At 39.2% G+C, this 24,397-nt stretch overlaps 1 protein-coding gene across 3 annotated transcripts in view; it reads right to left on the reverse strand.

Annotated features, from left to right (window-relative positions):
- Window positions 1-4,372: 4,372 nt before the first annotated feature.
- Window positions 4,373-24,397, reverse strand: part of TDRD7 (tudor domain containing 7) — a 48,466-nt gene continuing 28,441 nt past the window's right edge. For all 3 annotated transcript variants that reach the window (XM_056324333.1, XM_056324332.1, XM_056324331.1), the window contains exons 7-17: window positions 19,047-19,627; window positions 15,028-15,214; window positions 13,351-13,462; window positions 12,293-12,495; window positions 12,008-12,142; window positions 10,239-10,322; window positions 9,974-10,108; window positions 9,523-9,633; window positions 7,613-8,103; window positions 7,124-7,284; window positions 4,373-4,903 (exon numbers count right to left, since the gene is read on the reverse strand). In XM_056324333.1, the coding sequence (XP_056180308.1) occupies window positions 4,683-4,903; window positions 7,124-7,284; window positions 7,613-8,103; window positions 9,523-9,633; window positions 9,974-10,108; window positions 10,239-10,322; window positions 12,008-12,142; window positions 12,293-12,495; window positions 13,351-13,462; window positions 15,028-15,214; window positions 19,047-19,627 (2,421 nt within the window). In that variant the 3' untranslated portion in view covers window positions 4,373-4,682. The remainder of the gene's footprint in view (window positions 4,904-7,123; window positions 7,285-7,612; window positions 8,104-9,522; window positions 9,634-9,973; window positions 10,109-10,238; window positions 10,323-12,007; window positions 12,143-12,292; window positions 12,496-13,350; window positions 13,463-15,027; window positions 15,215-19,046; window positions 19,628-24,397) is intronic.

A 24,397-nucleotide genomic window follows, 5' to 3' on the forward strand; every position in this document is an offset into this window, starting at 1 on the left:
GGACCCTGCCAAGCACGTGCGTGCCTTGACAGGAGAGCAGGATTATGGCACAGGTCACTGGTATCATCCCAGCTGCTGGAGGAGTGAAAAGGGCACTTAGAACCACCCAATTCACCCACTGACTGGCCCAAATGCCTGAATCTCTTCAGGGTGAAGAAGCCTAATGGCTACCAGATCAGACAAACCTAGATGCCAGTATCTATGCTACTTGCTCACCAACTGTTTTTCTCAAGGGTGTGCAAGATGTGAGCAATTCAGGAAGGGATCCACTGGCACCACCAAGCTTTCCTACAAGCCCACATTGGCTTTGCACTCTGAGATACACAAGCCACTTAATTTTTATCCCATCTGGCTGCCATCAGATGTAGCTTTGTGAGCACCAGCAGATCATCCAAGGTGAGTGCTACAGTCCCCTTAGGATTCACTCAGCCTGTCTGTATCAGGCAAGACATGGAGCCAGTTTCTCAGCACATCTGTTTTCAGTGTGATGCTTATTCTTTAGCTGCCTGCCATGACACACCGCAGTGACAAATGCTGCAAGTAACACACCTTGCAGCACTGTTCAACAAGACACCAAGTAGTGCTAACTTCAACTACACCAAGCACCTCTTCACAACAGTTATCAAGGTAACAGCTCAACACACCTGAAGCATGTCTGCTCAGATCACAAACCTCTCTTGCTCTAGCCGTGTTCTTAACTCACAGAGGACAATTCTCCTGTTGAAGAGTTCTAGTCTGAAAATATCAGCAATAAACAAAAGAACACAAAAGGAAGCTTTTAGGCACTATGAATCATTTAAAGTGAGGGTTTGGTTTTTTTTCAGTGCAAGATTCTTTCTCATTTTTCTTGTCTAGCACACTCAGCACATGAGAATATAGGCTCTCAAAATGCTGGCCTGCTGTGCAGCAACTGTGAGAACAAAGGATGACTGTGGTGAAAACACAGAGACAAAAGAGCTTTGCAACAGAAGTCTCCTCAAATGGGGACAGAGTAGGCCAGGAGTGGAAAACCTGGAGATAGAAATTCATTTTGTGATGGCAAAGAGGGTCCTTGTGTTTCTCTGATGAAACAAGACTTCCTCAAAATGACCCAGAATGAACACACTGGGGGGTGAAAGAGGTGAACTTAAACTTTGTAAAAGTAACAAAATACAGTTGAGATGGAATAAGCAGAAAAGAGATAGTTTGAAAGTGCTATTGTTCACATCCTTGGGCTTTGTTTGTTTTTTGGTTAAATTATTACAGTGTCATCTGTTCTCCCTAGGTAACGAATGCTCATTTTCCAGTTTATAAAGTCACAATGATCTACAAAACCAGTCTAACCATGCTGCATTCCCTTTGTTTGGCAGGAAAGTTATCTTGAGTGGGGTCCCAAGAATTATACCCTCCATCTCCACATCCCAAGGGAGGATCAGCTCGGCTTCTGCAGATATATCCTACCTGTTTCTGGCATTTATAATGAAACTGGAGTTCCAGTGAATTTCCAGGCTTTCCTCCCCATCTCTTTAGAAAAACTGCCTAACACCTAACCTAAACTTACCTTTCTGCAATCCAAGCCCTTATATGTCCTATTTTCCCCACTTATAAAAACAAGTTCTTTATCAGCAGAAACTTTTCAAAGTGTTCCCCTCCTTAGTCTTCTCCTATCAAGAGTAACTACAAATCCTTCTATTTAAGCCAGGTTTTCTAGACTTCCATTGTTCTTGCTTTTGTCTGGATTCTCTGTAATTAATCTTTCTTGTAGGGCAGTGCCCAGAACTGCATGCAGGATTCCCGTGAAGGCCTTTCCAATAGCCGTCAGAAAGGAAAGATCATGTGAAATGGTAACTCTACCACCTGCTCGATTCAGGCACCTGCCACAGAAGCACCATGCATTCATGAAAGCAGAGAAACCATTCACAACCAACCCCAAACACAGACTGCTGAAAAACTCGTTAAAAATCATGCAGCATTCTGTGTGAATTAACAACTTACACATAGCAGGCAGGTCTAATGCCTCCTAGGGACAACAGACTAACTACTAATTATGCTAACTACTTCATAGACTAGGAACTTCAACAAACTCAGTATGTTCAATACTGTGTACGGCCAACACCACCTGCACATTCTTCAAAGCCAGAGCACAAAATGTACTCACATAGTGCTAGCAGGCCAGTTAGCAAATGTATCAGTCTTGCAGATTACGCCACTGGTCAGTGGGGTAAAAAAAGTGACATTAAAAGCAGGTATAGAATCAGAGCTCTGAAACGGAAATCACAGACAGCCCAGGAAGACAGTAAATTTGGTAATTAAGTAAGTAACAGCAGAGTACCTGTAGAGTGATGGACTAGTAACGGAGCTACTTAAGACAGGGGTGGTACTGTGCAGTGAGTATAAAGACATCTCAATGTAGCCTCTGGATACAGCATATGAACTGAATGCAGCATTGTTAGCAACTTTTGGTTGGGTGCATGGTCAACGCATGCATAAAATGATTCACCACACGGAGAGTGGTATTCTTGGGCTTGCTGACCAGCTAAGACTGCACTCTGTTGTACCAACATACAACGCAGCCTGTGCCAACTTCGCTATTGAGCTTTGCAGATGCATAAGACTATGAATATTGTCCTTGCTTCTGATCTGGGCTTTTTTGACTCTGAAGCAGCCACCGACAACCAAAGAGAGGGTAAGGCGTACTCCAGAAGGAGCAGACAACAAGTTCAAAAAGCCTTTTGAGTGCCTCAAACATCCGCCAGGGTCTTCCTGCTAATACTACAAATGTAGAGTCCCAAAGCCTGCATCACCAGTTCACAGGTGAAAATCAACGACTGGCCAACAGCAGATGCCCCAGCCTCAAAGGATGCAAACACAACGTAGGCATTTCTCACACAACCAAACTTCAAAACGGTTCCAGCAAAATGCCCTATGCCATTACAATTATCAATTAACAAGTCATCAAACTTTGCAAGATTGCAGATGAAAGTGGCATATGCTCTTAGATACACAGGAAAACCCTCAGGCTCTCCTTAGCAGCTCAGGAAAGTGCTTGTCTCATCCTAATGACCCACACCATTCAGATTTTCAGGCTTACAAGCAGTCCTACACAGAAGGAAACTTCTGCATGGAATTTATCTACAGCAGTTCATCATCACATGGATTCCTTCACTTGCATTCTTCACCTTCTCTGAGTGGCAGCTGAGGAAGGAGAATCGATTAATATGGAAGAATATTAATATCTTGGGTGTTAATGCCACTTCTCTTTCAACAACTACACTGAAGAGTCTCACCACAGCGTGCTTAAATATGGACAGGACCAGGTTAACTAGCAATTTGCATTAAATTAGCAGTTTGTTACTTTATTGCTACCTGCTCTAGTCATAAGGGCTCTGCTGTACCCTGTGTACAGTCCAGTCAGGGACACACTTGCTAGATTTCCAAGAGGACCCCTTCCTGCTTAGCTCACACCTCCTCCAGAACTACACCAGAATTAGAGTAAGAGGGTGCAAATATAGGTCTTACACGCTTTAACAGCTTGTTTACTCAGAATATTTGCACACATTTTCTTTCTTCCCTCCTATGCACTGCACTTTTCAGTCACGATTGTCTTTCTGTTCAGTCTCCCTTACCCATGCAGACAGCATGCTAGCAGAATTTCTTAGTTCAGTTTGTGTATTACTAGGAAAATTATATACGCTATGCACAGCGGAGAAATTCCTTCTGCTGGCATTCACTGTGTAAAACTTCAGTACTGTGTTTAATAGTCTTATAGGGACTATATCAAGCAGACTCAAATACAGGCAGCAAGACTATGAAATAATAATCATGTCTACAACTCCTCAAAATATTTCTAAGGCCAAATATAAAGTACGCCTCACAATAAGCCAAAAATAACGTGTTCAGAGGACTTTAAGCACAAATCCAGGTGCTTACAGGACACACTGCTTGCTCCTGTCTCCAGGGAGCAGCGGTCGTTGAAGATTTCTCAGAAGCATACATGAAAACGAGCTATCGAAACAGAACGAAAGGAATGCTTTGAATTTAGCAACCAGTTGGGGAGTGGGGGAGTGGGGTGAGGGGAGCAGAGAATTCAGAAAGGTGGTATCATTGCTGAAGAACTGCAAGCAGACTAGTAAGCACATAAAGTGCATACCCTTCTATGAAAGTTAAATCCCACAAATGTGGTCTTCCAAACAATTCAGCAATTAAACTCTTACAAGTTCAGGAAGAGGGAAATGCAAGTCTCTGACATTAACATCAGAAATATTGAGGGCTGCTTCCATGCTTCCCCAGTAATAAAAACACTAGTTAAAGAAAAAGGGAGGAGTACCCAGAAACGGCTGAGTAATAGCTGTGAGATAAAAAGCCCCCCAAAATTAGGGAAAGATCACAAGAGCAAAGTCAACATTATTTTATTGATAAATAATTTTTTTAATATTTTCACTCAAGCATTCTAGTACTACAATGGTAAACAAAGTGCATATTTTCAGAAAGTCAACAAAACCCAAACTCAGTAAACAAACTCTTTTCAAAGAACAAAGATTTTTCTATCTTCAGTGTTATCCCCTTCATGTCTTCAAGGCTGTGTAACTGTTTAACAATGTTATCACATTCATGTCTGCAAGGCCATATAACTATTTATCTTCAAAGCCTGTTACTTATTTTATTGCTAAAGAATCTGAGCTGCTACATTTCAGAAATGGTGATTAATCATCCTTTGAAAATTCCACAAGACTTTGAGACACAAAATCATGAATCCATATATCAGTATCTGGAAGAGATGTGTCCACAAGAAAAGTCACAATTTTTCGATCCCAAGAGTTAGCGCTTTCATTAACTGCCTGTATCTGTGCCACCAGTGGTTTCTTCTCTACAAGATTCCGAAACACTATTGATGCCTCTTCTGACCACTGCTGGCTTTTCACTCCTAGGACAAATGTAAAGCAAAACAGAAGGTCACTTATAGACTAGACCAATCTGAATTAAGTTTATAAAGAAGTCAGGGGAGTTTAAATACTTCAAAAAACAGATGTTCAAGTGCTACTGAATGAAGCTTAACTCTAGAAAAAATCACAAACTCACTCATCTCACACACAGAAAAGTTTAATTATTACAGAGACTAGGACATTTATTTTTTCTTGAAGTCTAAAGATACGGACAAGTTTGCAGAAGTGAAAGGCAAATGTGTTGATTCACTGAGTAATTCAAAGTGTATCAGCTGACATGCATGATCAAGGCATATTACGAAACATGACAAAAAGGAAACTAAAGATCCTTTTGAAACAAACTATTGCTTTGTCTTGTGCCTGAGGGTGCTGAAATTATTTGTTCTGTTGGCCTTACTTTAGATTAAGTTTTCTTCATCTCAAAGCAGCATCAGCTATTAAAATATCTGCCAAACCTTCAAGTCCCAGACTAGATCTGCAGAAAGCAGAAATGAAAAGAAATGCCGCCTAAATGCCTCACGACTGTTGCTATTTTTTTGGAGAGCAGCATCCCACAAAGTCATGTCTGCTCATGGACATGATGCTAGAACCCAAACAGGTTTTTGAATGTGACCTCCTGCAGACTTGGAATTCAGTCTCCCCAGACCACTGCTGGTGTACAGCACCCAGACACAAGGGTCTCAAATATCGTGCATGAACACCCAAACAACAGCTTACAGATCAAAAAAGCAGAACAGCGAAGTGACAACACTTGGCTTTTACTATTAGCAGCACCCTGCTGCTGACAGGACAGGACAACACAGGAACACAGCTTGTTGCAGGTTACAGAAGGAATGAGAAGTCAACAGTTCATCAACAGTTAAGAAAGGGTAAGTAATGCTAGGAAAGGCTGGTGGGGAGGCAAATGGGGTTTTACAAGGAAACAGACCAGAGACTGAGGGGCAGCAGACATAAAAAAAAAAAGAGAGAAAAAAGTGGAAGAATAGCAAGACAATAGTTACCGGTCTTCCGGGCTCAGCTGGCCTGCTTTGACAATATGAAGCAGCTCAGAGGCCAACTTAACTAGCTACTTGGGATTCTGTGAAGCAGGAAAATTGATGACTTGCAGGCTTGCTCAGCTGGATCCTGCACTACCCCAGTAGAGAGACACAGCTAGAAATCAGCTTCATTTCAGCACTGCACTCCTAGAACCCCAGCCTGTCGGTAACATCCATCATCACTAGTTCAAAGCAACCCCCAAGGTCACACCGAGGCTATGCAGGGAAGCAGATCCACAGAAGGTAACCTAGGATCAGAGCATCAGCTCTGTGGCCTGTCACTTCAGAAAGCATATTCTGTAACTGAAGTCTAGACTTCGTGCTCTGAAGTCTAGACTAGCACTGACCGAACAGCAGCAGGAAGCAGCAACTGAATAAGAAGAGACACATACATCTGAAAGCAATGCAGAAATGAAAGACAAATTCCGAAAAGGAAAGGAAAGGCAGCAAGGAGAATTTTGTTTTTTTAATTTTATCAGATGTCTGCACACACTCTATGCCCCATATTCTCAAGGAAATTAATTTTACTTAAGTCTATTGAAAGCACTCGCTCCCCTTGTAGAGTTTTTTTTGTTTGAGAACACCAATATATTTCAGGCAACTTTGGATTCCAAATATGCACTGGAAAACAGAAAATTACAATAGGGGCAATATATACAAGAAAAGCTCCAGAAACTCAGCATCTAGTTCCTAACTTTATGTAGATTAGGATAATCAGAACTTAAATTCTCATCAACAGATATAACTTTCACACTTGGTAACAGGTTATGTTTAAGGATCTGAAAACCATTTAGTTTTACTTCCCTGTGTGCTTTGCATGTTAGACATCACACACATTAAAATGATAAATTTTCATGACAATGAAAAGCAGCTGCTGGAAAAGCTTAAGCAATCTTCAGTTTTATAAATGGTAACTAAAAGTGCTGCATTAAAATAAACAAAGAATAAAACAGAACCTTCACCACCCATGTCAAGAAGAAAACCAGAGCTACTTTGATGACATAAACAAGCATGCATTAAACATGCTTTTGCAGGCAGGTATGGGCTTACTTTAGCAAAAATCAATTACATCACTAACCTTTGGCTTTGTCCACTTTACATTTCTGTTCATTTGGTATCCTCACTGATATAAGACTCTTAACAAGAAAAACTGGAAATGCTTACCTGCAAGCTGAGCTGTTATAGCTTGGAAAGGTAGTTTTCTAAATGTATCCATGAGCGGCTGTACTTTCTCTATGCTGACAAACTCATGTTTACCATAGTCCAGCTCATATACAGACAAAAACCCATTTCTAAGAATTCCTTTTATTACAACCCTGTACCACCTAAACAGGGGGAGAACAAAAGTAGACAATTTGAATTCTTATTCACACACTATCAGGTCACCAGAAAAATAATGCACTACCAAAAGATCTTAAACAACATGTCTCAGGCTTCCCAGATTTGGTATTGTCTGAATAGAAGTCAACTCTTCCAGCTACAATCCGGAAGCATGAAGAGACTGCAACCTCAATTACTCCCTTAATCCCTCAGATATCATTGGACGTCTGCCACGTTGTCAACAACGCAGACAAAGCAGAGCTAGGCTTGCCTAGCTTAGCAAAGCTAAGCTTGCCTTCAAAGATTTTGTTTTTAATTTAAGTATCTACTTACTGATTTTCAATTTTAGCTGCATACAGCTTGTTTTTTTCAATATTCACTGGTTTCTCTTCTGCCCTGCTGTAGTACAAGATCATTTCTTCCATCAGGGCTTCCAGATTATGTAGCTCCTTCCAAGGCTGGACAATAAAGTGACCTGGATGGCAGGCCACTGAGACATAGACATCCATGAGCTCACCAGTCTTTGACAAAGGTAGAGGTGGAGGCATATCAATGGTAGACACTGCACTACTGGGTTCTCTGGCTGGATCAGAGAAACTCTTCTCTAGCCTTCCAGTGGTTAACCGCAGAGCTGAAACAGCATCACTTGTCACTTTTGTGGTGCTAGTCTCACTGGGTGTTACACTCAAGAAAACATCTTTCTGATGCTTCCACAAGTCTGCATTTTTGATCTGTCGATTGACGCTACGATCCACGTCTGGGAAATTCTCTGGAGCAAACAAGTAAACATGTGCAATTCCCTTTGAACTATCCTGTTTAACCACCTTGGAAAACAAAAAAACTTCCAGTTAATAACCATTAAATGCACACCTGCTTTTGTACTAAAGCCTTTAACAGAAAAGCAGCACCAGTTCATTGCATTCTATACACACATAAGTATTTTCAAGGTTCTCTCAAATATGTTAATGAAGTTGTTGGACAGTAAGCAATTCACAGCAGCTAAAAAGAGCATTTTCAGCTATTCCACTAATGTAAATCAAATACAAAACTTGAGCTTTATTTTGCCCAACAGGTTCAATCTTGGTACCACATGTACAATTATAGTTTTCAGGAGAACAGTAGCCAGTGCCCATACAGATCTAAACAACTAAGTAATGCTGTTAAATATTAATACTTAATCCTTCAAAATTCTCTTCCTGTCATTATGGGAGATGAAGCCTAGTAAATTCAGGATGGGAAAAAATAAAGATGAAAAAAGCTTCCAGTTTTGTATCATGCATAATCTTCAAGCACCGATATAAAAATATTTCCTATTTAACATCAGATACGCTAGCGTTATTGATAGTAAAGCACTGACAAAAATACATTTTTTATTTGACAAAGTATCTGGCATTTTTTTACAGATTCTTCTGTTAATTTCCTAGCTGGTAATAAAAACTTGTCCCGGTTCAAGCAAGTACCTGTCACCTATTATTTAATCAAGCAAAAATTAGCACCCAACTCAAACTACCTTGGAAGAGGAGATTTAGAAAATCAGATGCAACAGTCCTAATTCTCAGACTAGAGGAGCTATGTTTTAACTATACAGTCCCCAGGAATGGTAAAGTTAAAAAAAAACACGTGCTGTGACAGAATCTGGAATCAGATTAAGAGGGAATTAACTTTGTTTAGTCTGTAGCTAGTAGACTCCTTTAGAAGGGTGTTTTCAGTTAATTAAACTGAATAGGATACATTGCAAGATGAAACAATTGTATCTCAAAGATAAGGGAAATTCTAAGTATACAAGAAGGTATACTAAATCACACTGGATTAGAAAAAGTAAACAAAGAGTTGCTTTCCAAGATCAGAAGGAGAAAAAGCTATGCTCACAAGAGGCATAAAAATAATTCATGTATCTTTTTATGTGGTGAAACAACAACTCTGTTTCTTTCTTATCAGCTAGTAAAACAACTCCAGCTGCATATTTGGACTGGGACAGCAAAATGTGAAAGGCTAATGTGAAAGCTGCTAAATTCTCAAAGGGAAAAGAGAAGCTTCTAACAGGCTTAAGAAAGTAAGTTTTATGCCAAAAGTCTTAAGAAAAGGACTATGCGTAGAATTTATGTCCGAGAGCTGGCTACAGACTTTTAAATGTCTATAACAAAAATCAATCTAACAAGTGGTTAAGTTTCTAGAGTTGTTCTTCCAATGCTCTTTCCACGCATCTATGGATTTCAAGTCACATAGGTATTTTGGCTGTTTACCTTCATGCTAAATTCAGGACAATTCATCACAGTGTCTCTCAGCCACAGTACAGCATCTGGAGTCCACATGCCAGTGTTAGGAGGCAGATCAGCCAGGCAGCATTTTAAAGCCTAAGAACAGAATTAAGTATACAAGGTATACTTCAGTAATACGGAAACTAGTCCACAAGCTCCTATTCATAGAAACTTCATTAATGGTGACAGATTCAGTATGTATGACAAACAGAAAGAGACAGAGGAATAAGTAAACCCAGTACCATTATACATGCAAAACATCCTGTGGAAACATAGGAAGACATGATGATTTACTTCAGGCAAAGATGCACAATGAAACACTCCAAATGTTGAATGCTATTAAACAAAACAAAGTTTCATTACATAAACCTTGAAGTAGCAGCAGCAAACATTGCCAAGAGATCTTGCTTAAGTTAGCTTTAACGTGTCTTCATACCTGAGGAGGTATTGCAATTACTTCTCTCAGGAACTGTGGTGGGATTTCTCTAAGCTCTGATACTTTCACAGTTCCAACTGTTCCAGTATCCATGAACTGCACATCAAGTGCCCGTCTAGTGTGAATAATTCTTATCTGAAAGAAGAAAGCAGGAGCATCATTTTGAGTTAAAAACACAACAGTGACATACACACTATACCAAGTTTCATGGAAACTAAGGATTCCCATGTGGGAAAACTGTAGCTGTTCCTTGAGTACTTCTTACCTCTACACGTGCCCATTTTCCTTTGGAAGGAAACAAGCAGATTTTGCCACAGAAAGGTAGCGATACATTAAACTCAGATGTTTGCTGCAAATATAAAAACAGAAGTTAAAAAGCATGGAGCTATTACTATTTGGCACTCAATTAAACCTTGAAAAAGCCACGTATTGAATAAATAGTTCTGAGAAGTAACAATGCCATTTCAAATATAACAACTCTTTCCAGCCTCAGACACATTTCTTATCCCATTGTTTTAAGCTTCCCCAATCAGTAAAGCTTTAATTCCCAGCTGCCTATCTTACAGGGAAACTGAGAAAATATGAAGTGCCAGGGGAAAAAAGCCATGTTTGGAAACAGAGGATATGAAATCACTGACCATTACTTTAATGTTCTCAAAAGCAAAAGCAGTTCAGAGCTGTGACAGACAACTGAAGAAGCTCCCACTTTATATTCTAGAACAGATCATTTGCTGAGATATTTAGCAAACCAAATTTACTACTGCCTTAAATGAAAGTCTCATGGGGGTGACACTCACCATTATGGTCCTAAATAATATAACAAGACAATGGCTACACTACAAAAAGCATGAAGAAACTCCATTTGAAGATCCATAAACACCCTGGTTTGCTTAAACTCTCAGGCAAAACAAATCCCCTCAAGGTGAGCTGCAAAGTCAAGATTGCTTCTTTTACTGCCATATATAGATTTATATTAAAAGATTCTGAATGTCAAGGTCTGTCTTTAATAGTAATGAACCAAACATACACTTTGTCCAGAAAATCTGAATTCTGAAACACCTGGCTGCTTGCCTTTGTGTTGCTAAACTTTTCGGGATTCTGTATGTTTTCCTTCAGTGTTTAGCTTGCTTGAAACTGAATCTTGGTAAATGAGACATGTTTAATATAAGTATTTCCAGATGAGATGTGTTCCACGGCAGGTCTAAAGTTCAACTTCTACACCTAAAAACACTTTGACAGAGTAGTTTCACAAGCAACAGTTCTAACAGGAACTTCAAGGATCTGCATTTCATGGTTTGATTCTCTAAGGCTCAGCTGCGTGTTAAATTAGATTCTATTAAGATTTCTTCTCCTTTGTACAAATTCTCTTACAACTAGTAAGGGTTGATGCATGTGTCTGTAAATGGCTGGTGGAATGTCAGACTTCTGTGTCACATGCCCATTTTAAAGCAACATTTTGAAAAAGCTTCCTATACATCAGTTGATGTATAGGATATTAGCCATGACATTCAAACGCTAAGGGTACAAGCACAAGATATGCACCAGATCAGATCAAAGCCATTGAATCTCCAAGGAAGTCTGGCTAAAAAGAACAGACCCTTGGTTACACTGGGTTTTTTTGTCACTTTGCACGGTGTGCTGTGGGTGGGCCAGGCTGTTTATGCATCTCATCATCATCATGTAAGTAAAGATTACAGAAAAAACTTATGCCAGTATCTCCACAGGCTTTATACCAATCTGATGCACTTTCCATTGGAAACTTCCCATTGAGAGCTGTATTGTTACTAGTCTTAACTACTCAAAGGAAGTTTTAAGTAGTTACTGAAGCCTTAGAGACAGCTTGTGAACAACAGAGCATCAAAAGACACTCTTCATGCTGAAGGATGCACCCCAAAAAACTAGGAAGAGAATTTATAACCTTTTTGAATAGTCTATGGCTACCTCAGAAATTTGAACTGATGTGCAAAGAAAATGATTGGGACACTCTGAAGAAAGGCTACATGACTTTACCACTTCTCTCACTGTAGAACCTACCTTGTAAAGGAAGTAGTCTTCCACTTTCTGCAAGATTTCAGTAAGTCTAGACAAGCCTTTAGATGGCACTTGGCAATACAGGCTTCCGTCAGAGAAAACGCTTGTTACTCTTACATTTGTATACAGTGCATCTACCTGCAACGGTAAGATTTGGACAAGAAAAGGGGGGGGGACAGCCCCCACCCCCACCAACTTAGCGAATTTCTGAGTACTGCTTTTTGTCCACCCAAGACTTCAGCAGTCATTGATTTTTAATTAATTAGTAAGGAAACAGGAAAATGGTACCTGTAGGTGCAGCTCAAGGGACTTGTCATACAGTGCCTTCAGACAAGTAGCATTGATGTTGATATCGTCTTCTCCGGAAGTGTCATAGAGAACAAGAAGAGGAATATCACTCTTTTCCAGTATTTCCACAGCAAATATCTTGGAGAATGTCTGCGATTCCACAGTCTTTACTAGGACAGGATCATCACAGAAGACCTCCAGTCCTGTAAGACACACCACACTTTTAATGTATCACTGTATTCAAAGGAAAAAATAACTGGGTCTGTGCTCACAACAGGAATCTTTTCAAGAATCAGGATACAGCAGGAAAGTTGTGATGCATCCCTACTTGCATTCTGCTTAATTTCCACCTTGTTAACAAAATAAGCCATCTTTGGGGGAGAAAGGTAAAAAAAAAGATCCTCTTCAGAAAGAGTTGAGGCAAATGTGTAGAGAAAAAAGGAATGCATCCAAGTATTACATAAACAAACAAAAGCTCATTCATAGCAATTTTATACATTTAAAATTAAGTATTTTCAAAAAGTTAGAAATGCCTACCAGTTTTAGGAAGGTAAATTAACTTCCAGGAGAGTCTAGGAAGTCTGCAAGTATGCAAGTACTGAAAGGGGAAGGATCATTTTAAAACAACTAAATAGGATCATATTTAGGAATATTGTCCAGCCTGGCTACAACAGATATGCCTCATTTGTGGAAAAAGGAGTTGTGCCAGTACCTTGTTTCACAAAACAGCAAATGTTTCCTTGTATTTCTTTAGGCTCGCATCTATTAAAGGGACAAAGGCATCCAAGCTAAGTGCTAAAACAACTAAGCTCTGTAACAGAGATACTGGATATCAAGGTCTTCTAATATCAAGGTTTCTTTATAAAACTCTCCTTCACTTCCTTCCTTCCTTTTCCTTCTTTTCATGTCTACCTGTGTCTGCTTAGACTACCTGCCTTGGACAAAATCTAACACCCACAGAGTTATGACAATCAAGGATCAAAACCTGCAGACTGAGATGCTTCATTCCATGAACTGTGCAACAAGCAGCTGTATAGTCAACACAGGCTTTCTCTTACCTGCCAGTTTACATTTTGCAGCTTGAAATGGAAGTGAATGGAACTGCTTCTGTAGTTTGTACACACTGTTGCTGTCAACAAACTCACTGAAGCCATGATCAACATAGCATACCTGATAAAGGAAAAGGGAATAAAAGCGTAAGATCATAAACATAATTGTAAATATGTTTTCTGGAGTCTAGGAAAAATGTATTCAGTTACCATATTCTCTGTGCCACAGACAAACAATTTGTCACTAATTTAGTACTATATAACACCATTAATCTCATGTTTATTTCACTGCTTGAATGTTCAGAGCTTTCAGGGAAAGACACCTCAAGATCTCTGTAAAACCCAACTGTTCACAGAATCTCAGCTCTTAATAGGAACAGTGCTGGAAGGACGCAGCACATATTACCCCAAACCACATAAAGAAATAATGAAGTGGCAACTTTTATTTCTAAAACTTTGAAAGTGTTGAAAAGTCAAATACCATTTAAAAGCCATTCTGTGTTTTGCCTTTTGTTTTTACATTAAGAGAATAATTTTGAATTATGCTTATAAATACAAATACCACAGTCAGTACAGAAAACCAGTAGGGAAACTGCTGATTGGCAGCAAATAATTGGAGCCCAAGTGAGAGAAAGGCTTTGACAAGACTTTTTACAACTTTTTAATAAACTCTATCACGCAAAATGTCTGCATACCAAGCACTGAAAAGTGAGTCTGAACACTGTGCCAGAGGATAATCAGCAAATGCTCCAGTAAAGCAGTATCATTCTTTTGGCTAACAGCTCTATCTCGACAGAAATTAGAGACAAGCTTACTACCAATGTCCTTGCCACTTCTCTAAACCCAATAATCATTCACAAACCCGAGTTCTGACAGATGCCTCCAAGTTCCAAAGAGCATTTACATCAAGTTTCAGAAAAACTGCAATTCTGATACATGCACTGTTTAAATATTTATGAAATAGATCAACTTTAAAAGTATGTTAAGCAGACCTGGGTAATAAGTCTCCTAATAGGAAAACAAAACAAAAAATAAAAAGGTATCATTAATGTTTGACTAGGCAAGAAATAATTGAGAAGTTTGTTTTCACAGTTCTGTCATATGTTCTAGTTTCATTGCAGATGGCAAGAAGTGTCTGCTTGGCCCAGGAAAATTTTAACAGTGTAGTTAAATAATTTCAAAGGAGTTTAACTAAAATGCACACAACATGTAACTCCCAGAATACCAGATCCAGCTGACAGCAAGCCAATGAGAAGGATATACTTGTGTTCCTATTTAGTGCATGTAATAGATGTTTCCGTATAAGACTTCAAACAGGATCTATCAGCAAGTAAATTTTGTTCTTCCCTTTCCCTTCCTCTGTCCCACTCCAAATAGTGCTACTGCACCCATTCCTCCTAAGACCATCAAAGGCACATTTTCAGTAAAGTGCTTTAGGGCCCAGCCCAATTTAAAACCCCCAAACTCAAACTATTTATGGGAAAAAACATGAAAGACCATTTAATTCTGGCAATCCCATAACTTAAAAAAAATAATATCTTAATTTCTTACATAACTGAAAATAGAAATACCTCAGGGCAAGAAAGGAGAGAAGGCTAGCACAGCATATTTAGGAATTGATTGTGTATCTAAAAAAGAAGATTCTTTCAAGTCTTCCTTCAAGTGCTAAAATAAGTAATTGCTTGCCTTTATTCTGTTGTCTTCTAGAGAAATTATCCGAGCACGCAACCAGGCATCTTCTTCAGCGTGTACTGCAACAAGCTGCCCAACACTCAGAGACTGAGCTACTGACACTGTACTATTCTGACTATAATACGCTTTCATGTCATCTTCCATTTGTTCTTGGGCAGAAGAATAATCCTTGCCCACATACCTACGGTATTTTACAGAAAAAAAAACCATAAGAGTTAGGATGCAACTTCAAAAAGCTGAATTAAAACCCAAGAACATTTACATGCACATGTAAGTAAATTATGGATATACACATTTTCTAAGCACGTCAGTATCCAAACTCTTTTCCCACTACCTGGGCTATAGAAAAGTAACTGATATAAAATCTAGTACTTTATTTACAGCTAAATGTGGTCCAGCAGTGTATAATCTAACACGCTCAACTAGATTTCTAGTAAGAGCTCTTACCTGATTATTATAATCATGTGGAACAACTTGAGCACAAAAGTAATATCTGGGACCAAGTACAAAAAAGAACTCATACATCATCTCTGAAGTTACTCTGTCATTAACAAGCACCAGCTTAAACTGGTTTTCACTAAGGTTGATCAAAATCAAGCCGTCTAAAATAACTTCACAAATCAGCTGTTAAACCATGCGCTGTTTAATCTCAGCCTTCAGAACAATCTTGGTATTAGGCTGCTGACCTAATGGTTTATACTGAAGCAGTTTGTGTTGCATAGATCTTCTTAAAAAAAAACCCACAACCTCCAAACGGGAAGTTCTGAATGCTTCAGAAACAAGTCAGGTTAAAGTAGACAAAAGGAAAACTTTATTCCCAAATTTGTATTAGTAGCTATGGTTTAAAGTTGTTCATAGAGTGATTAATACTGCTCAATTCTACCACACTGTTCAGATTATCATCCTATAAAAATTTGGGTGTGCTCTGAAGGTCTGCTATATGCCCAGGATTAGCGCAGATACTGTACTATGACATACTATGCTAACTTTGTTATAAAGATTAAGTTATATCTGATCACATTCCAGGGAACTCTCATTTTCATAAAGACAGCCTGCTACCTCACCATCTGATTATATATTGGTTTTCAGAATGACAGCCCTTTTGTTTCTGTGTCAGCACTCATCTGCTTCATAATGGACATGGAGTCAGGCAACAGTCACACATGTGCTACTTAAAAGTTTATTTCTTAACATTTGTTTCATAAAGATTCCTAACAGATAGTGTTAGGATTTCTGCCACTCTATTTTCTGCTAATAGGTGAGCATCATACTGAAAAAGATTTTGGTCAAAGTCAACTGAAAAATTATTTTGCAGATTCTTTAGAAAAGAATCTTGGAAAGCAACCTCAAAAAAGTGTGTTAGAGGCTAATCTATGTGTGGGTGGACAGACACTGCAAGTGTGCATTCACCACCATTCTTAGTCTCAACTGGAACCAATTCACATGTCAAGTAAAACTTGCTGCTTCACTATGAAAGGAACAGAGGAGTATGCTTCCATAGTGCAACAAGCTTTACAATTTTGTCTATTCAAAAAGATCAGAGAAGAGGGAAAAAAAGTATCCAAGCTGAAGAACAGAAACTCAAGGTAGCTGAGAATAAAAGGTGGTAACCAATTATTTATTCTCAGAATTCAAATGCAGCACCTACCATATCATCTCTGCCTTCAATCACACTGTTGTAGATGTATAGCAAATATCTAGGAGTGTGTGTATCACCTCACTTTCATTCTGACTACATCAGAACACTTACAGAATTGTACTGTGTCTCAAAACTGAAATAGGACCAACCTTCCAGCTTTGTCTTAATTAGTACTGGAGTTGAAAGGTTTCAGCCAAACACACACCAAGAAAGTAAAGAGATACTGGTCCATCCCCAAGACAGAAAGAAGAATCCTGATTTTATTGATCCTGCAAAAATCAACATCAACCAATAGCCCCTACAAAGTTCTTGTTTAGATCAGGAGAAAGTGACTGCTACTGCATGCATGGGAAAGTTGAGTCCATGCATTGTTACCTTTCTTACACATCTACACAAACATTTTCTTGTCATGGCAAGAAAATATTCCCTTCAAGGCTAGTTTCATCTTGAAGATAAATGACCTTGAAATACATAGATAACCCTAACTAGTAATTTCTGTATCTAGGGCCAAGAAATGACTAATCACCACCATGTACCTACACAGACAAATCAGAAACTTTAGTATTGTCCAGGAACCATGGTCCAAAATTTTGGAACCACTGCTTTAGAGAAATTTTAACATAATCACCCTCAGCTCATCAGTGTTGTATGATATTTTAATCCATGGGACTTGAAGCACTCCCCCAAACATCCTTAAATTAAGTTTAAAAAGCTAACATTTGTTATGTCACATATACAGGGAGTTATCAATGCTGCCAGAATGAAAAGGTGAGAAGGAAAAAGTTTTGCAGAGTTAAGTCCCACCTGCACAGCAAGCTGGAATTAAGAGACAGATAATTTGTTCCTGCTCTTCCCAATATGCATCATGTCTAACTATTTCAATATCTCTGTGTACATATGATTGCATGTCTTAAATTGTCTGTCTTTCCTGGCACTATTCATCTTCATCATCTTTCATATCTTAGTCTAAATTCAAATAGAGCTCTCACAGGAACAACCTAAAACATAAAGCCTCTTTTCTTTGATATGGTTCTTCCTCCTGTGATTTTTTTTTTTCCAAGCTTTAGGCTCACTCACAAATACCCGCTGTGTCTTTTTGGCTAAAATGATTGACTCATCCAGCTGGAGACAGTACAAATGATAATGGTGGATGAAGAATCCTGCCTTAACTTATTCTTTGTGGTATAAGACCAGTATACAAAATAAATGTATAAGCAATGTACAAAAAAAGCACAGTATAAGAACGGTGCTAGCAGCTAAAACAAAGATGGCAACATTCTGAAATGAGAATTTCTCTCATAACCCCCAAGTACGGGGATTTTTGCTACAGATTATCAGCCATCAAGAGTCCATGACTTCAGGGAACCAAAACAGTGGACATACACATAAAGGTCAAGGTTGAGTATTCCAATACATTACTGATAGCTACAGAGAAAAAGTGTAGCTAAATTTCAGCCTTAAGGCTAGTGTGTTGAACATTGCCAACCAGCAATGATGAACAAGATATTAGTTTCATAGTGAAAGGATTCATAAGTAAACTACACATATACTTTGATCCTAATCAGGACCTCTGAGAATGAAACTATCTAATGAAAGCTGAAAGTGCAGAAACTAGTGGGGGAAAACAGAGCTGTCAACATAGTAAATTACCATACAGTTGCTCAATTAATCCGTCAAAGCCACATATAAAACTTTTTAAGATTAGACTCAATTTGAAAGTTTTCAAAATGAAATATCCTCTATAAAAAGTGTGTGGGTTTTTTGGTTGGTTGGTTGGTTAATTTTTTTAAATTTTAATGAACTGCTACAACCTGTTTTATCCCAGCAATGAAGTACAGAAAGCTGATCAAAGTTATTTCCCGAAACCATACAGCAACATATGCCTATGACAGCCACTACAGTCCACTTCTTAAAACTGTCCTCTAAGGCTGGGCTGATGAGCAACCAAACCAAGAAGCACTATTCATTTATCACTGGATGGAAGCTCATCTGTCCCCAAAAGTGAAAACCACAGTGTAATGTGAACACACTCAAGTCACACCTAGTTAGTAGTAAGTTCATTACCGAAGTAAAAAGTATTTCAGTAAGTATTGCAAGCAATATCTGAATACTATTATATGTTATACTAGGGTTATTCTAAAAAGTCTTCTGATGGCAAGCTAATGATAGAACTGATCAGCTCAGCATATAAGAAGCGTCAGAAAATTTCCATATAAGCATAAACAAAAAGATTCCTAAGTTATTTTATCAAAATAAGTAAATAATGAAGTCCTGCAACCTCCTGTTTACCTCTTCTCTTATGGCAGACCTGCACAATATGAATATGTGGATTTATAAATAAAGCAAAAAAGATAAAAATCTGAAGTACACTTGCCTAATTAGAACCTCATTGGTGTTTTTCAGTTCTAACACTATGACAGACACAGATCCTTCCGATGGAATGATTAGAGGAGGAACAGTTATGTTCTCTGGATACTGGTCCTTGGATTCTTCATACTGTTGCTCAGCTGTGGCCTTCACACCATCATGCCTCTGGACTTTCTCAGTGACATTCAGATTTTCGTCAACGTGTCTTTGGGGTTTAGCATAGAGGATGGCTTTTCTGGGGACTTCAGATACATAGTCCACTACGCATACATCTGACAGCAACTCTAAATTATTGAGAATGTCTTCTGGAAATTTTACTTCGTAAGTGTCTTGGTACAATTTGGGAAGCGCATTAGCCCAAAGACCACTGGAATACTTCAGCAAGATGTTAACAACTTTCTGCTTAAAGTCCTTACTAAGTGATGCAGGCGTGGTCTCCATATTTGGTTTTACCAAAGGGTCTGCTTTTGGAGAAGTAACATTCTGAGATGCCTTTTCTTGCTCTGTATCACTTTTTGCTGTTGGTGGTATTTTCTTAGCAGGATAAAGAAGCCCATCGATCTGATCACCCCGGTGTACTTTCTCCACCTTGGAAAACAAAAAGTAGAGTCAATCAGTTGCATTTCTAAGTCTAAATCATTTTACCAATTACAATTTAACGACATGCATTTGTAGGGTTAAACGTGGAACAACAGTGAAGAGATAGGCAATGGAGGTCAGTACAAGTCAGTATGCTATAACCCAATCCCTTATAATTAAGCCCTCTGTGCTTTGTTAAGGCAGTAGGGGTCATTATTCTACATCGTAATATATTGTTACTTACATTGTACTTGCTTAAGTCTTCCCAAACTTACTAAGTACCAAGCATTTTCCCACAGCTAGCCATGCTCTTTTCACATGATCACTTGCAAGGATGCTTAGGGAATTGTAACACTTAATGCTCAAGCTCACATAAAAGCTCCAAAAACTCCCACCCATTGTTCTTGGGTTCGTGATGCCAAGGTCCTCCCTGCCTGCTGCTTACATGGCTCAGGAAACTACTGGGAAATCCCTGCTGGGATGTGGAGGTAATAAACACCTTCCAGCCATCTTTGTGTGTATTGTGTTTATGTATCTGACCCTGCCTGAGTCTGGATCAGCACTGCTGCTGGTAGAGAGCAGTCCAGTGCTGCCAACCTGGACCAAACAGCATTTTATACAGACTTTGATTGGACATCTCCACAGGGAGCTAAGCCTGAGGCAGTTACTACAGGGTGGTTTTTCTTGTAATGCTTCCTCCTCCCGTTTGAAAGATACCAAACACATATGACTACATCAGCGCAGGACAAATACCTAACCAGTGCAATACAACTTCACTTCCAAAGAAGTATAGTCTCACTTTTCTCCTAGTGGGACCAGAAGATTATGACACACTCCACAAACTTAGGTCTTTTGCGCATTAACTCCCCCTGATCTTCCATACTGGTAAGCATATCATAAACAAAAGGTTTGGTCTCAGTTTACTGAGCGAAAGGGATCTGATTGTATACTTCAGAAACAAAAGGACACCTGTCAGTCAGCACTGTAAAGGCTGTCTGCAGTCAGGTTCAGGGAATTATTTTTTCTTTTAAAAAGTTCTGAAATTAAATAAGAAATTTCTGGATTGTAATAGATTTGATTAGGCCATTTTAAACCATGCCCACAGCCTCCCTCCAGACCCAGATGTTTTGCCAGTCCACATGTCCTCTCTACCCTTTGCTAAGTTCAATAATCAGCATCTCACATGAAGTCACAACTTTGAAAGCACCATTTGAGAACTGTAGAAACAAACTCACAATAAAATTCCACTTCCTAAGGCTAGACAGTTTCAACCTAGATCAACCTAACTGTAGCTTAGCAGGAATGTCTATGTAGAATTGAGATAACAAAAGCTCTCAGTGTCTCCATATTGGTCCCAAAGTAAGAACAACTCCTACAGTAAAGGAAATTATTAAGGTTTATGGAGTTCCACCTTGATATTCCTTCTTCAGAGGAAACAACTCTCGTCAGTTCCCTGGGCCCACATCACACCAAAGTCCTTTTCAAATGCAGATCAATGAAGAAAACAGAGTAGTTCAATCACTTGCTACTACTCAGGGGCAGCATTTATATGTACAATATTGATGTCCATACCCATAAGAACTTTGTAAACCTTGCTAAAATCATTCTTTGCTGTTCTGTCTTCACAACATACAATGGAAGCATAATGAAGAAGTATTATCTCACGTAACAAGAATAATACAGGTCACTATCAAGACGACATTAACAAGACAAGAACGCTTAGTCACAATACATTGAAAAAACTGAAAAGAATGGCCATTACTGTGCCAAGAACCATGTATTTTCTCCTATGTGCAGATTTTCATACTCAGCCTAAGTTGCCACATGGAAGATCTGGGTTAAAAGTCAGCAAAACCACCTAAAGCTTACCACACCAGTGCATTTCCATACACCTGCTCTGCATTACATTGTCTAGATTGGTGCAAAAACAATATCAAATAGTTCTTGTGAATACATCTTGGTCAACCTCCACAAACACTAGCACATGTGCTAACTAAAAATGACATAGAGATAGTTTTCATAGATATAAAAAAATAACAACCATGTTAGAGAATTCTCTTGCATTCATGGCTGCATGTCTGAATCCTATCAGTGAAAACGAAAGAAGTACTATTTTCTGCAGTAAGATATGAGAAGGCAAACAAACCTAACTAACAACCCTCAGCTCCCTGAATTCATGTGAATGAGTTCACAAGCTTTAAGACTTGAGTCTTTCCAAGTAGGCTCACTAAAGCAAGGAAACATTCTTTCTTAATTGGGAGATGGCAGAGTTAGTGTCCTACAGACATCCATTTACTAATGAATATGTATAAATGTAAACAAATCATATAAAGGACCTCAGTGTACCAGTGGTACATTCACCAAGCTCCTAAGTATCTCTGCTAGTCAGCTTGATAGAAGAGATGACAAAATATGTCTGGCCATGCAACCTGGAAGGACCAAAGATGTCCTCAGTGATTCACAACAGGAAGAACCTACATTTGTACCCTCTGGTATCAGGAATCTTACTGTGTGCCTCTTGAGACACAGGTGAAGAAAGGAGATTGGTTAAAAAAACAACCAAACAAAAACTTACCAAAGCCTTGCAAGGGCTCTGATATATAGTCAAGAGACCGAAGTGTATCAAATGGCTCAGAGAAAAACAGGGGCACACCACCTTGGCAGGCAGTGACATCCTAGGTACAGAGGAATTGGTAAGGAAGTCCCAGGTGTCCATGCACAAGACTGAAAAATTTGTGTAAATGACCAGCCAAGGAAACTTGGCTCCAGAAAAGACTTGGCATCATCATGATAGCAATCTGTTTGAGAGGGCTGTGTTAGAACACATGCAGTTGATCCTGAAAGAAGTTGGCTGCAGCGGTCTACCTTTACACACCCTTTCTTTTAACTAGCTCTTTTTAACTAGTGTTGCAACAGAAATTAATACATTTCAGCTGACAGGACTAATAAACCTTACACATATAAAGACTGGCAGCAGACTAAAGAGAGAAGATCCTCAGAGACCTCTAAGCCGCTTACCTCCAATAATAGCTCTGAGGTTTTCCAGGCACTGAAGCTCTGTTTTGAAGAGTTTAGATGCTGACCAAGCAAACCATTTAAAGACAGAAAAATGCTATTTCAGTAAGTTGTTTCAGCTTACTTCAGTATAAATATGCTCAGGTAGACATCATTAGGTTACTATTTCTTGCATAGAAGTTAAAGTTCAAGATATAACAGAGTCCTCCAGACACTGCTATGGCCAAGACACCTTCAAGGACATACAACACTACAGAAATTTTATTTATAAGCAAACAGCTTCACCTGTGAGAAGCACTTCAAAACAGCCACCCTTTCTTTAGCACAAATATCTCAGTTTGGTTTCCAGTGAATTTGCCTGCAAGGTACTTCCCACTAGTATGGCTAGCAGGCCTGCTTTGCAAGCACAACATGCCTGCTGTCACCTCTCCATCGGAGAGCACAAAGTGGAGTCAACAGCTGTCAGAATGTATTATCAAGGCAACAAGGACTGAAGTCATTCTACACAGAAGAAAAACATGTTTGCTCTGGCCTGATTAACAGAGGGAGCTCTTGAAAATTAAAATCTGGAGCCCAAAGTAATACAGCTTCAAATAAAAAAATACTCCCAAGGTAAATACTAACACTGCAATTGAGTAAACCAAGTGGAATGCAACAGAAGAGCAAGTCCACACCTTTTGACATATGCATACATAGAGGATGAAGGCAGGCATGCTCCTGTATGTGTTACTAGGACAAAAACTTTGTATGTGTGTGCCTGACAATGTGCAAGTAAACCACTACACTAATACATGTAATCAAAAGAAAGGATCCACTTTGCAATGCCAGAATGACTAGAATAACACTGAGTTTTGTTTAACTGCGTGTATGGTGATGATCAAAGAGCAGATACACCGGCAAACTCCTAGAGCATCAATACTTTCCAGGAAGAAAGTGGATAAAATACCTCCTTGAAATGTGTGGGTAGTCAGAAAAAGTGTCCTTCACTTTCAAGGTTACATTCATAACTAGCATGTGCAGCTATCTGCTGTCATTCTTCTGCAAGGCAGGGAAAGGAAATGCACAGTGGAAGCTGGCATTTAATGTCAGTGACAGTCTCATCATACATGGCAAGCAGAAAAAGTCTGGCTCCATGATACTTCCTATCAAACAGGTTCTTAAAGTCTGCTCTAAACCACACTCATCAGAACTATCACTGATTCAGTGAGAGTAATTCATTAGAAGTGTGATGCACGAATTCTTTCAGATCAGATTTAAATATGCAACACAGAAGCTAGCTACCGTGGCATATGCACCATAGACTGCAAATAGACACATTTTGCTCACAGACACCTTAGACAAATGCTTCAGTGTGAAGGCAGCCCTTATCTATTTGACTTTCCTCAATAGTACATGAAGTTCAACTCCCAGCAAGCTGGAGCTCAAAGCAGTGAGGAAGGTACTCCTGGCCCTGATCAGCAGCACCCCGCATCCATACATTTGGCTGATAGCATCTTTTCTGTCAGAGGCAGCCAGTACAACTCCAGATCCCACTGTCTATGCCAATCATTCTACAGTACAGCTCTCCCTCGGTAATGGTGAGATGCTGCTTCAACATTTATGCTCTGCTCTTCCCTGCACCTCCAGTTAGCTGCCTTTGAAAGCAACAGAGTTTAATCTACCATGCTGTTGAATAAGCATGCAAAGCAACCAATTATGGGGGAAAAAAGTCCAGACTTGTGCAATGTTCTTGAAAGGCTGAAGATCCCCACTGCAAAGGGTGGC

This window comes from Falco biarmicus, chromosome Z (assembly GCF_023638135.1).
Source record: "Falco biarmicus isolate bFalBia1 chromosome Z, bFalBia1.pri, whole genome shotgun sequence".
Lineage (NCBI taxonomy): Eukaryota > Metazoa > Chordata > Aves > Falconiformes > Falconidae > Falco > Falco biarmicus.